We start from the raw sequence: 14,160 nt of genomic DNA on the forward strand, positions 1-14,160 counted from the left end.
TGTTGGAGTAAGCTATTAGTGCTGCTCATTTGGCTGAATGCAGCGATGTTGTCAGAGTGTCTCAGGTGAAGTTTCTATGTATTTAATTATATATTTTAAAGCCTGTGCATCACAGTGTGAAAAACACGATCACTTCGCATCAACTGAGGCGGGATCAACACAGACAGTCAGTATATGGCAGGCTGTTGATTTAGCTGTCAAAATAAAAGCATATAGCTGCACATCGCTGCCTAACGGGGAGGAAAAAGCAGTCTCAAAGCTGACTGCAGGGCAGTTATATTTGGGCTTCGTTACGTGCACTGTAAGGATCGCATTAACTCTTATTTTCGGCTTTTAAAAGTAAACGTTTAATTGTGGCACTCCAGCCCGGAACTTGTGCGTTACTTCGCGTGTCTTGTCGGAGTCAGAGAATAAGAGGTTCAAGCGGACACACATTCCTCTGCAGATCACAAGTGAAGCTACACTGTGGATGATGGATTGTTCAGAAGAGGTTCAGCCGGTGTCCGAGGAGCCCAGTGCTCAAATAGAGCTCAAAAAGGGAATGTCCATTTTCATTGATGTAAGTATCATGTGTTTTTTATCCTTATTAAGACCAAAATTACACTTAAAAATCAACACTGTTAAAACATAACTGTGGAAAAAAATATATACCAGGATTACCGGTATGTGATCCTTACAAAATGCATTACAGTTTACAGATTTCAATTTATTAGAAATAAAGAAGACCTATTAGTGTTGATTGTGGCTCACTTGATTTAATATGGATTCCTCTAATGTATGACGTGTACAGAGGGCTTTCTTTCTAGTAATTATTTCATACAACTCACATGTACTTTATCTATTTGGTAGAAGGATTTCAAAGCTTACTCCTTTCGCTTCTCCTCAGCCTTAAAATCAAACACAGTAAAATAATTAATTAGTAGAAATCTGCCCCGTTTTGTTGATATGTTTGTTCACAAATCCAGCTTAAATATGAAAAATCTAATTAACATTAACATATTTCTAATTTGAAAAGAGAAACCTGTATTTTTTTGTGGGGGAAATGATCATGCAAACATGGATGTAGGTTTTGTTTGAGTATTGTGCAGGGGGTGGGGGTACATATTCAATTAAATTATGAACATCATTCACTTAATTTCCTAATTTTCACTGCAAATCTGTGCAAAGAAAAACAAACAAACCAAGCCATAGGTGGTAGTTGTAGACATGCTGGTGATTTTTCCTTAAGCGGGTCTTCTGTTTGGGTCCTGTTTTTGTTAGGGATGGAGGCAAGTGCAGAGGGTGTAAGTGTGGACAATAAAATAAGCCTAGGATTGATTCCTCACACATCTTAAACTCTCATCCTGATCTAATGACCCTTCTCCAAGTGTTTGTGTCTTAGCAGCTTTACCCCTGCTCTTAATCAGACTGCCTTCTGCCTCTTATCCACCTACTGATTCAATTTCCCTCCATGCTTTCATTCATTTGTGATATCTTAATCATAAACCTGTTGGCTGCCATCAGTATTTTCGGGAAGGCATAAGGAAAGCAAATGAACCAAGAGAAGTGTTTTGAGTGCTCGGTAAGAGGAGAAAAGTGCTTTGTAGTACATTTAGCATTTAACCAGAGTTATTAAAGGCAGAGACCTCTATCTATCCAGCCAATGGCAAACTCATTATCTGTCTTCTCCAACTGGATTACAGGGAATCAAACCATTTCTTGTTTTTAGGGGAGAGCTGGTCACAAATTGTTGCTTCTTGGGTATATTTTGTTTCTTCTGAGCTTCAACCTCAGTGTGCTTCATTAATACACATATCTTCAACCCAATCACTGACATTATCTCAGATGTTTGCATTTTTATTCTGCTGCCGTTGTTGCGGTGTGAGATTTATTTTATTAATAGCATATGAAAGATTCATTTGGGTGAGCTGAGGTATGAAATGAGATGAGACCCGGACTTGAGTTTAATTACAGGGGTAAAAGCAGAAACGGCAGGAGTAGTCATCAAGATTACTCTAAATATTATTTAAGCCTGTACTATTAAGATTGTGACAATGCGTTCACGGGGTGATAAAGAACAGACACAACAGCTTTAGAGAGCAGACACAATTACATCAGGAGCAGGTGCTTATTTTGAGCATTTATTAATATCTATATTATTTTTATACTTAATTGATAAAAACTTAATTATATGTAATTAAAATACCATGACTTAAAAATATCCTATTCTAGTTTCATATAATACAAAGTGATGTCTTTTTTGGTAGTCTTTTCTAATTTATGTACACTCACCAGACACTTTATTTAGGTACACCATGAAGCTTAGTACTAGTTTGAGTACAGGGAGCTCATCGTTATGCTCAAGAAAGCATTTTGAGATGATTTTAAACTTAGTGAGATGATATGTGATCCTGCTGGAAGCAGCTGTGAGAACATGAGGACACTGTGGTTATAAAGATGAGCAACTCAGGTAAGCTGTGGCCTTAGAATGATGCTCAGTCAGTACTAATGGATCCAAACTGTGCCAAGAATATATTTTCCAACGCATTACATCACCAGCAGCCTGAATCACTGATACAAGGATGGATCCATGCTTCCATGTTGTTTATGACAAATTCTGAGTGTAGCAGCAGAAATTGAAACTAATTAGACCAGATAATGTTTTGTTTTTTTCTAGTCTTCTGTTGTCCAGTTTTGGTGAGTCAGTGTGACATGTAGCCTCAGTTTCCTGTTCTTAGCTGACAAAAGTAGCAGCTAGTGTGGTCTTCTGCTCCTGTAGCACATCTACTTCAGAATTCAACATGTAGGGCATTTAGAGATGCTCTTATGGATATCTTTGTTCCAACGAGTGGTTACTCTTGTTACTCTTGCCTTCCTATCAGCTCAAAGCAGTCTGTTCATTCTGGAATTTTCATCCAGAGAACAGCCACTCACTGGATATTTTCTTTCTCTTTTTTGGACCACTTTCTAACATGGTTGTGATGGTTCCTGCCAAGTGAATGGTTGATTACATATTTGAAATAATAATGAAACAAAACAATTTTTTCTGCTTTGTCGCTTTGTAGAGGAACTGAATTTAACTAAGAGATGAAGACAGAGAAGCAGTATTTGTACAGCAGATTAAAAAAAAAACTGGAAAAAAAAAGTAAATCAGAGCACAGAATCGACTGCCAGGAGCTTGAAGATGGTGGGTGGATATTTTATAGTAGTTTTCTTTTTCTTTCTTTTTTTAACCTGTGTGCAGCTTTGGGCTAGAATCCTCTTAGTCTGGAAATCCCACAAATAAATGAATGAATTTAAAACAGACATCATTTAGATATAGATTTATCCTCCAAAGCCGCCCGTGCAGAGTCTTCTTCATGGTAAGTAAAAGTAGGATGTGCTATTTTGAGGATGGTGGCTCAAGCCTTTTACAGCTGATGTGGTCATTGCCACTCCGCCTTTCATCTCCTTTGGACTCTGGGACAGCACTATCAATAATTTAATGACGCACTGCTTTCGGCAGAGTGATCGATGATCCTCGCACTCACACACTTGCTTACTTTAACTCTGGTGGTGTGGAACCTGCTTTAATATCCTGTTGTTTTTTTCTTCATTTCCTAATTACAGATCTTACGGAGGGCCGATAAAAACGGTGAGTATTTCACCATCTGGCTCATTTCAGATTCACACACCAACACCACTCTCTTCTGTGTTGAGCGTCACTTCAACCTTTCTTTCACAGATTACTTTCTCAATGAAATTCCGATCATGACTCTCTGCTGATACTCTGTCAGTTTCCATGGAAACAGGAAACTGACCATGCCCACTGAGGTTCAGTTTCAGAGCATTTACAAAGAAAAACACTGACATTTGTGAACACTTTTATGATAGTGGTCCACACAAAATGACTCAGAGGTGCCCTATCAGGTGGCAAATTATGTCGTTGTTTCACCTCCACTCTCTAATGCAGGATAAACATACAAAAATACATCTTTTATGTTCTTATTGATCAGAGAAGTGCAGACAACAAAGGGAATCCAAAAAGCACTAAAATAATAAATAAATCTCTTTCTGTTACACATGCAAGTGTAATATAGGATGCACATAAATCCTCCATCTTAGCTTCTTTAAGCTGCTTCACTGTTTACTTTTCATTTAAAAACTGTTTTGACCCCACACAATTCAAGCAAGTCTTTGTTTGCTGAGATAATAAATATGCTTTGAAATAAATAAAACAAGATCTAAATTTCTTTCATTTAATTCTGGAAAGAATTAAATGAAATAAAATTAGCAATTTGGTTAGATGATGCTTTAAGTTGTGGTTATCTTGTGACTGACAAGCGCCAACCTTAGACCTCAGTCACTCATGGAAGATCCTGACTTGTCTGAAAACACTTGCAAACTATTTGTTGTGAAAATACTGTGAAAAGTGTGACCAAACCATTCATTAATTTCCACAAAACAATAAATATAAGAAAAAAATAGATCAGTTTATAAGGAAATTCTTACCAGATGTTGGTAACAACCCATCCAATCCATGCATGCAAAGAAATCACACCATAAATGTCCATGAATTAAGTTATGTGTAAATAGAAGAAATGATAGAGAGAAAATGTGTTGATCATACGAAGAAAAGAAGGTGCAAAAAAGCACAAAAAGTCATGACCCCTGCTGAAATCTGTCAGGAGTTAGAAAGCAGTCGTGATACTTTGTGCAAATTATTACGTTTGCTTTTCAAATTAAAAGCTGCTCTTAATTGATGCAACCAACACGTTTCAAAAGGTGCAGCTTTTATGTTGAAGGCGAGTAGTCTCTGTTTCTGGTTTGGGTCACTCTTTTTCAAGTTTCACGACTGCTCGGCGAGTTGCATTGCAGACTGCACATAACCATGACAACCTGCAAGCGCCCAAACAAATCCCACTGTTTTTGATACAATACTGTATACCTCTTTGTAACCACTTTCACCCAGTGACTACCTGCAGCCAATTGCCAGTTGGTCGGGCAATACACATTTTTTCTAGCAACTGATGTTTCCCAGGGATTTCCCGACTGGTCTGTGTGACTGTGGACTCATGCGTGCAGTAGCCACGATGTCTGAGATTCACCCTGTTTGACAGTTTCATAGAAACAAGCTGGAAATGACCAAAATGTTCATGTCGAGGGTTCAGAAGGGGACGTTACGAAAAACTGCCGCTATGTCCATCCTATAACGTCCATCAGCGATAACCTGGCGGGTGTACTTTGCTGTAAACAAGTAAACATCAGCACCCATTTCTGGAAACAGCTGTTTGTTTTAAAATGTTAAAAAGGAAAATAGTAGAATCAATTTTCCTATAAGTCATATAACATACCGACAAATTAACAGACCTCTATATTTAGTTGTCTTTCTTTGACCTGCATATATTTTTAATTTGGGGCATCAGTTTGTAGCAGGAGGTTGAGGGTTTGATCCCCAACTCCTCCAGGCAGCATGTAGAAGTGTTCTTGGACAAGTTGCTGACCCATTTGCCCCTCATGTCATTAGTATATTTGTTATATCTACCCATTAAAAGTCTGCATGAATGTGTGACTGCGGCTTGTTGTGTAAACAACATAAATGCAGTCCAGTTGAATTTAGCAGAAATGACCAAAAATAGCAAATCAGTATTTTTCACATGGCATGACATGCTCCATCATCTACTAAATATCCATCCCACGCCGTGTATGATTTGAAGCCTTGTCATGCAGCAATAGAAGTCATCCCACATGTTTGTTTTTATTGTTGCACAAGGAGCAGCACATGCCGAACCTGCTCCGAGCGTATTTCTGAATGCACTGACAGTGACTCACTGTAGGCTCTATTTTTGGGCATGTGATTGTGTTCCCTTACAGCAGCTATAGAAACATGCTACACATTTCCTCCAGATCAGGTCAGCAGTGACAATTTGAAGATCGGCCACACTGTGTCACAAAAACAGGAAGACACCACTGGAGCCAGAGCTGCGTGAAAAACGAGATGTCGTTGGTCTTTGTTTTCGCTGGAGGGCGTTCAGTTTGGAGCGCTCTGTTTTGAAATTCTGTTTATTTTCAGCTCATGAATATTTCATACTACTTTTATTCTGTTCATAATTGCAGCGCCTCAAATCATAAAAAATGACTGACTGTTTGATATAATGTTAGTCTAGTGGAACAAATGGTGATGACCTGCTTTATATATGGAGAGAGGGATAATAAAAACAAGATCAATGTACCTTTGCTGGTTTATTTTGTTATGTTATATTACTCCTCGTTTGATGTGAAATAGAATCTGATGTTTAAACTTGATGCCATATTTTACTGATATAATTTTTAACATCTAAAGACACCTCAGGTCAAACCAGCTCAAGACAAATATTCTTTATCAATGTCATCTTATCAGTTTTATAACAAAATGATCCGCCAGTTTCACTTTTACATTTGTTTGGACACATTTTCTTATAGTCTGATGTCTTGCAAACACAAACCAAATCCACGATGTTTTAAAGTGTTGAGAAAGAAGCCATCCTGAGAAGATTTGTTCTTTACCCCCAGATGATGGAAAGCTGTCCTTTGATGAATTCAAATCCTACTTCTCTGACGGAGTCCTGACAGCTGAGGAACTGAAGGAGCTCTTTCACACGATCGATACCCATAACACAGAGTAAGACTCGCTTTACCTTCTTACCAGTTTATTCCATTCAGATGAGGAGAGGTAAGGGGCAAGAGTAATCGGTTTCAAAATTCTGAACGATATCGTTGTGTTTTCCCTTTTAATAACATTCATCTTTTTAAAAGTAAGAAGAGATTTACTTGCTCAAATTATTTTGTGAAGTAACTAAAATAATACAACAATATAAATGAAATGGCTGGTAAAATTTGTTTGGAGCTTTCCCACTGAGGCTTTGAGAGGTCATTTTGAATTTAGTTACTGCTTTCAAAAAGAGTTTTTTTTTTTTTATTGTAATACCTGTACAGATTTTTGTTTCACCCTGAGAGACTGCCACAAGTAGAGAAATAAAGTGAGCTTCTGCATGCTTTTCTTGTACACCATGTCAGTGTGTGAATGTGAGAGTGAATGAATAGTGGAATTGTAAAGTGCTTTGAGGGTCTCGAAAAGTGCTTTATAAATGCAATCCATTATTATTATTATTATTATTATTATTATTATTATTATTATTATTATTACTCTCAAATATCAGGCTTGTCTAACGTGGTTTCCAAATTCTTGTGTATTATAAGTCACCTTTCAATCAGGGAAACCGTCAACGCATCACAATGAGGCCTAAATCATCGTTAATGATGATCCCAAAGTCCTCCCTCACTACACCTGTGAACTTTCTCTGTGGTCTTCCTCTTTTCCTCCTGACCTGCAGCTTTGTTCTGCAAGACTCAGCTGGAGGTGGAAGCACAGTAAATACAGATCATCTACTTTTAAAAATCAGGCACTGATGTGCAATGCAATGTTCCCTGGGGCGATCGTGGCTCAAGAGTTGGGAGGTCGCCTTGTAATCGGAAGGTTGCCGGTTCGAGCCCCGGCTTGGACAGTCTCGGTCGTTGTGTCCTTGGGCAAGACACTTCACCCGTTGCCTACTGGTGGTGGTCAGAGGGCCCGGTGGCGCCAGTGTCCGGCAGCCTCGCCTCTGTCAGTGCGCCCCAGGGTGGCTGTGGCTACAATGTAGCTTGCCATCACCAGTGCGTGAATGGGTGGATGACTGGATATGTAAAGCGCTTTGGGGTCCTTAGGGACTAGTAAGGCGCTATATAAATGCAGGCCATTTTACCATTTATATTCACAATGTCCCAAACACCTAACGGTGAGAGGAAGCCAAAGACACACTGACACTTCACTGTCGACCGATTTGCACTGATTTTTCTGCTTTTTAGTTCACACCAATTCTTTTAAATCACACACATGAGAAACCACATTACTTATGCTCCCTGCAGACATTATAATGTGAACCAGCTCCTGCATCAATCAGGATACAGATAATACTTATACAGTCACTCCTCTGTGATTACACTGAAGGCATTTGTGAGCAAATGACCCGCTGAGCCACAAGATATTTAGAAATAGCTGCTAGTTTCAGTTATATAATAGCAGTGCAGCACTGAAGCACTGTTTCTGTCTGAGAGGCATTTAGCAGGTGAATAAACCTTTTAGTGCCATTTTGACAAAGCTTAGATTAGTATGTAAGTATTTCTAATCTCTGTCTTCCAGCTATATAACACTGGCATCCTTAACCCTAAAGTCCCCGATCAAAGTTTTATATAAAGGAAACAAGTAGAACTAAATATATGTGTGTTATTGTAGAGTGATGTAGAACATGGTTAGGTTAGTAAAAGCATCTGTTATTGATCTAATGTTTAGATAGTCATAACAGAAGAGAAATAAAAGTGTAAAGCCATGCTAGCTTCTGTGCCACGCTTCAATTAGCATGTGCACAAACAAGCTAACAAGTGCTGTCATAAATATACAAAGTATAATATAGAGTAACTGTATCATCTATCACCGTGTACAACCAGTATGTAATCACACATTATTATTTGGTTTACCCTTCATTACCTGCCAAAGAAATGGAGAATTTATGGTTAGTGTTAGCGGTTTCACACAGAGCGCCACTTTTAGCACTTTAGCCACTGACTCTGTTGTGCATTGAATCAACACTGCTGGACATTTGGTTTTATGAAACTAAACTAAAGCTATTCACAACAGAAGAAGTGATGATAGTGATTTATTTCAATAGAAATACATTTTCTAATAGAGATGTCAAAGACTCGAGAGCACTCAGTATTTTTTATGATGAATTACCACTTTGAATAAACCACCTCACCTGGCCCTCAGTTTGACGTTAGACATTGAAAAATAATGATGATTATGTGTACTAATAAAGATCTGCAGTCTGAATCAGGTTGAAAATAGTTCTTCAAAAAGTGCTTGGAGAAACTTCATTCTGTGTAAGCTATTAGTTAAGTTTTCTTTGGTGTGCCTCACATTAATCAGATGCAGGTTCTGCATCAGTGGTCTAAAAACACTAGAAAGAGACTTTTGTAAGCTTTAAAGCAAGCAGCTGTTGAGCATTCAGCCAGCTGTTATAAACAAAGAGCTGGCTTAAAACTACACAAGGATGTAAAGGAACTTGTTCTGTATGTTGTTGGGCTTGTAGTTTACACACTGGGCCCTAGTGTCTGTTGATAGAGTAATAGTCACAGGATGGTTGTTGTTGTCTATATCACCCGAAGCAAACAGTGCTAATTCTATTAACACTGCTTAATGAGTACACTTATCAGGAAGCTTATTAAAATATCTCTGTTCACTCCACACAGTGGTGTGTCAATCATGTTACGTACTTCATTGGTGTAATTAAACAACCAGAAAATTAAACACTCTGACTCAAGTGGTTTGATACAGGTTGATTCTCTCTCTAAATAAATAGCTGCTGCAGCTCATCACATCATCACAACAATTATAAGAATGCAGGATTTGCACTCGGCATTACATCACACAACGATCACCTTGGAAAATTTACATTTAAATCAATATGTTAAACAGTTTCAATGTTTTGGTGTCCAAACTCACATAAACTGCAAGTGGACAAAAGAAAAAACAAGCTCTGGGGAGGCCACAGCGATCAATAAGTCTGGCCTCCTCACCTAACCAGTTATAGAGCCTTTTGAAGGGTTGTGCATCCACTCACAGAGCTAAAGTTAAACTTACTAACAACTGAATTTCAGTTTTTTCAGAAAAGTTTTTTGCAGACTGAGCACAGAGGCATCAAAACTGAAGTTTAATTGATTTTTATAAACATTTTTAAAAGGACAACTTCAGAAACAAAACCAGATTTCTTAAAATCAGAATATAGTTACTAACTAAATTTATTATATACCCACAACCAATCACATGACAGCAACTTTATAGGCATGTTGATAAAAAACATGAAAGCATATATCAGTCCTGCCTTGTATCAGCAGTTCAAGCAGAAGGTAGTGGTTTAATGTTGTTAGGGATATTTTCTTGGTACATTTCAGCCTCCTAAGCACCAGCTGAGCATCATTTAACCACCACAGCCTACCTGATTATTGTTGCTGACCATGTTCATCCCTTTATACCCAAAGTGTATGCATCTTCTGATCTGCAGCAACAGCAAGGTGTAATTAGTTAAGAGGTCATTAGTGCCTAAGTCCTCATCGTATACTTTTACATGGCCTCAACAAGATAAGCCAATGATAGGGGTGACTTAACAAAAAGAAAAGAAATTATTTGGCCATTTGAAAAGCAAGAAGAAATTATCTGGCTTTGTCACCACTTGCTCCTACAGTCATCACCATCTAAACGTCTGTCTACTTCCTTAATATTTTAAAGTGATAATAATTATTTCACAAACACATTTTTACACCAGATCTCTTCCTGACTCAGTATTAAAGATGATTTGTGGCTATAGCTGGAATTGAACCAACCAACAACCTTTCAGTGTGTATGTGTAGATTTGATGTGATATTTGTAATGAGAATAGAGACCTAAAATGTCCCTTTATTCCTAAGCAGAGCTCAGCAGAACTCAATTAATGATATTTAATTTTATTATATAGATTGTATCAGATATGTATTCAAGAAAATATCAACAACAAAAAAAGAAAAATGCATACTGTTGACATACAGTGGAGTCCAGTTTCCTATTATCTTTACCAGACTCCGTGTTAATGTGTGCCTCCACCTGTGAAATGAACACAGGAGGAGGCAGATGACAAAGTTGTAAGGAAGTCAATTGGAAGTCTCTGGTTGAATCCTATATTGATTAAAGAACGAGTAACCAGATTGTAAGGTCTCCCTGACAGGCTGTTAAACCTGCTCAGGTCCATGTCGAACACTGACATTATTCAATACAGCGGATTTAAACAGGCACACACAGCATGCTGCATGTATGGATGACAGATTATTGATATGGAATTAACTGTATTTACAGTATTTCAAGGCTGTTTTATTTATTTATAAAGGTAACAAATTTTCAGAGCAATGGTAATGTACCTTCAGTGTCAGAGCAACCAGGCTTCAAGCAAAACAGGAGAGAGGCTAATGGTGCGTTACTTAGTTGTCTGACTTCTGGCTCCTCTCTCCGTTTTCTCCTGTTTGGATCATTGATTGCAGCACTCTCCTCTTGCAAACAGCAGCCACGGCTTGCATGAAATGCGGTTTAAACGAGTGAAATCCCCTGGTATCAATGACTAGAGCAAGAAATAAGATGTGTTTTTTGTGTCGTCTGAAGATAGTTGTAGTGCTGATACAGTGCCTAATATTCTCTTCACTTCGTCACCTCTCCTTTGTTCCACTTCTTTTCTCTTTTGGGCTCTCTCTTTCAGGAACAAAAATACTCAGACCACCCAGAAAAGCATCCATGCATGAACATTTATTAGAAACGGCCAACATTTCTGAAACTCCCCATTTGGCCAATTTGTCTCTCACTCATGCCTCTGGAGGCCAAAACACCAAAATTATTCTGTTACTCATCGCATATTTTACTCAGTTCTATCTGTCATCACATTGATTCATCAAAGCGAAGACTGTGTCAAAGAGATCTTTGCAGGAAAAATGTACCTCTGTCCCTGGAGACGTCTGTTTTTAATTTAAATACCTGTCATTTTCTTCTTTTACAGCAACTTGGACACGGATGAACTCTGTGGTAAGTTGAGTCTTTTAAATGCAGACAGAAAAGTAAAGATAGGAAAGTAAGATGTTAGACATGGTCACATGCTCCCAGACCAAACCCCTAAGGCAGTGCGAGTGAGGTGTCACACCAGTGCTTCTTCAACAAAACACCTACAGCCCTGTCCCAGTTGTCTGACTCACAAAATGTTTTTTGCTTTGGTTTTTCTGCTTCGAAGAGTACTTCTCCCAGCACCTCGGTGAATACGAGAACGTTCTTGCTGCCTTAGAAGACCTGAACATGTCCATCCTGAAGGCGATGGACAAAACAAAGAAGGTAAGATACTATAAATGAATGTAATCAGGGGGAACATACACAGGAACACTAGATGTGAATAGTAATGATGTTTCCTGTGTGAATATTCACATATCTTTTGGGCATTGATGTTTTTGAAATTCTCTTGAAAGTGTGTTTTTCTTTTTCACAATGATTTCTGCATTTCAGATTTTATGCAAATTCCAGTTCTTATTAAAACAAAATAAGTTAAGGCATTAGACTGTTTTTTGGGTTCTTTCTATCAGGGAGGTCGTCTTGATGAAGCTACTGACATAACAGATATTTTAAATGCACCTTTATTATTATAAACGTAGCATAAAAAAGTAAGAAAATTTGTGTTTGTCAACTGTTTCTTTGGTGTAACAATCTTGCCAAATATGCATGTGTGTGTGTGTGTGTGTGTGTGTGTGTGTGTCTGTATAGTCATCAGCAATTTTATTACACGTGTCCAACTCAATATCTAATCAGCCAATCACATGGGTGGCGTCACGGCTGACGAGGCAGGTCGTGTGGAGGTAAAGTGAGGACCCCAGTGCAGTCAGAGGTTGGTATGAGGAGTGAGTTTATTTAAATGGAGACGGTGAGGACAGGAACTAAGAAATAATTAAACAGGGAAAACCTAAATGCACGGCGCTGAATCTAAAACTCACAGGATAACATGCAGATGAACACAGGGAGACATCACAGATGAACCAGCAACCAGCAGGAGAAAACACAGGGCTTGTATATTCACAGGGACAATCAGGAAACAGGAGACAGGAGGGAAACACAGCTGGGAGAAATCAGAACCGACAAGACTAGGAAGCAACATGAGACACAGACCTTCAAAGTAAAACAGGAAGTATACAGAAATAGCCTGGAGGGAGAAAGAACATGGAGGAGCACATGACGGGTGAGGAAACACAGAACACAAGGAGTGGGAACAAAGCACAACACTCACATCACTATATCCACTTAGGCTACGTTCACACTGCAGGTCTTAATGCTCAATTCCATTTTTTGATCGATTTTTAAAAAAAAAATTTTGTCTGCTTGTTCACACTACAAATAAAATGTGACCGCAAACATGCTCTAGTGTGAACCCTCAAAGCGGCCCGCATGCACAAAAGAAGACGTCACACACAACGCGCTCTGTTTAGACCCAGACCAAACAGTATTGTTTGACTGATGGCCGTTAATATGAAGACTTGTTTTGGACTTTACGTTTCCAAATTTTGCTTTAAGTTATGAAGTTATTTTGTTTTTTACATATGGCCTAATAATTATCCTTATTGCTGTTTTAGAGGAGCGGTGCTTCAAAGGATAGTTGCGGATTTCTGTCAGAATCTGCAGATTATACAGTACAAATAAAATGTTCATGTTCCTCCAACGTTGTCTTCCCAATAGTTTCACTGGATGGCCAGGAAGCGTTTGCGATGTCTTCTCCAGCGCTGATAATTGGCGTCTGTCTTGTGTCAGTGACGTAAAAGACGGATTTAATGCGACATGACCATTCAAACAGCAGTCGCTTTCTAAAACATCAGATATGTATCAGATTCAGTACCACATAAGAAAGTGACCCAGATCAGATTTGAAAATATCGGATTTGTGCCGTTCACACCGTCATACCATGATCGGATATGGGTCGCATAGGATCAAAAAAGTCGGATTGGATGCACCTGCAGTGTGAACGTAGCCTTAGACACACAGAGGGAGACGCATGGGTCCGCTACACAGAGGGAAAATTTCTAAATAAGGTATACAAGGAACATTACCCTATAGAATAACTAAAGACTGACACTGAGGACTTAATACATAATTCAAAATGACAAAAACACAGGAAACTCAAAACACTGGGTCGAAAAAACCAAGGACCCTGACAAGTGGCTGTAGCCCAGGAATTAGAGCAGGTGGTCTACTGATTGGCAGATTAGATTGGAGGGTTAGTGGTTCAATCACAGTCTGCATGCCAAGTATCCTTGAGCAAGATACTAACCCGATGCATCCATTAGAATATCAATGTGTGTGAACGTTAGCTTGGAAACACTGAAAATCATAGAAGAAAGTGTGTGAATGGGTGAGTGTGGCACTGAGTGCTCTGGGAGAGGAGGAAAGCACTATATGAGAATCAGTCAGTCCAACTCTGTGCGCTTAGGCATGCAGACATGGTGGCAACAACAAAAATTAGATATAATAAATTAGAACTATTTATACCTGCATGTTAAAATAGAGCTTTATCTTGGCAAATG

General features: G+C 38.6%; 1 protein-coding gene across 2 annotated transcripts in view; it reads left to right on the forward strand.

Annotated features, from left to right (window-relative positions):
* Positions 1-321: 321 nt before the first annotated feature.
* The window catches only part of necab1 (N-terminal EF-hand calcium binding protein 1), a 42,490-nt gene continuing 28,651 nt past the window's right edge, over positions 322-14,160 (forward strand). Inside the window, exons 1-5 of one of the 2 annotated variants that reach the window (XM_076879294.1) lie at positions 322-559; positions 3,589-3,613; positions 6,511-6,619; positions 11,607-11,632; positions 11,835-11,932. In XM_076879294.1, coding sequence (XP_076735409.1) covers positions 470-559; positions 3,589-3,613; positions 6,511-6,619; positions 11,607-11,632; positions 11,835-11,932 — 348 coding nt within the window. In that variant the 5' untranslated portion in view covers positions 322-469. The remainder of the gene's footprint in view (positions 560-3,588; positions 3,614-6,510; positions 6,620-11,606; positions 11,633-11,834; positions 11,933-14,160) is intronic. The other variant, XM_004548137.5, reaches the window with a different exon arrangement.

This window comes from Maylandia zebra, linkage group LG22 (assembly GCF_041146795.1).
Source record: "Maylandia zebra isolate NMK-2024a linkage group LG22, Mzebra_GT3a, whole genome shotgun sequence".
Taxonomy (NCBI): domain Eukaryota; kingdom Metazoa; phylum Chordata; class Actinopteri; order Cichliformes; family Cichlidae; genus Maylandia; species Maylandia zebra.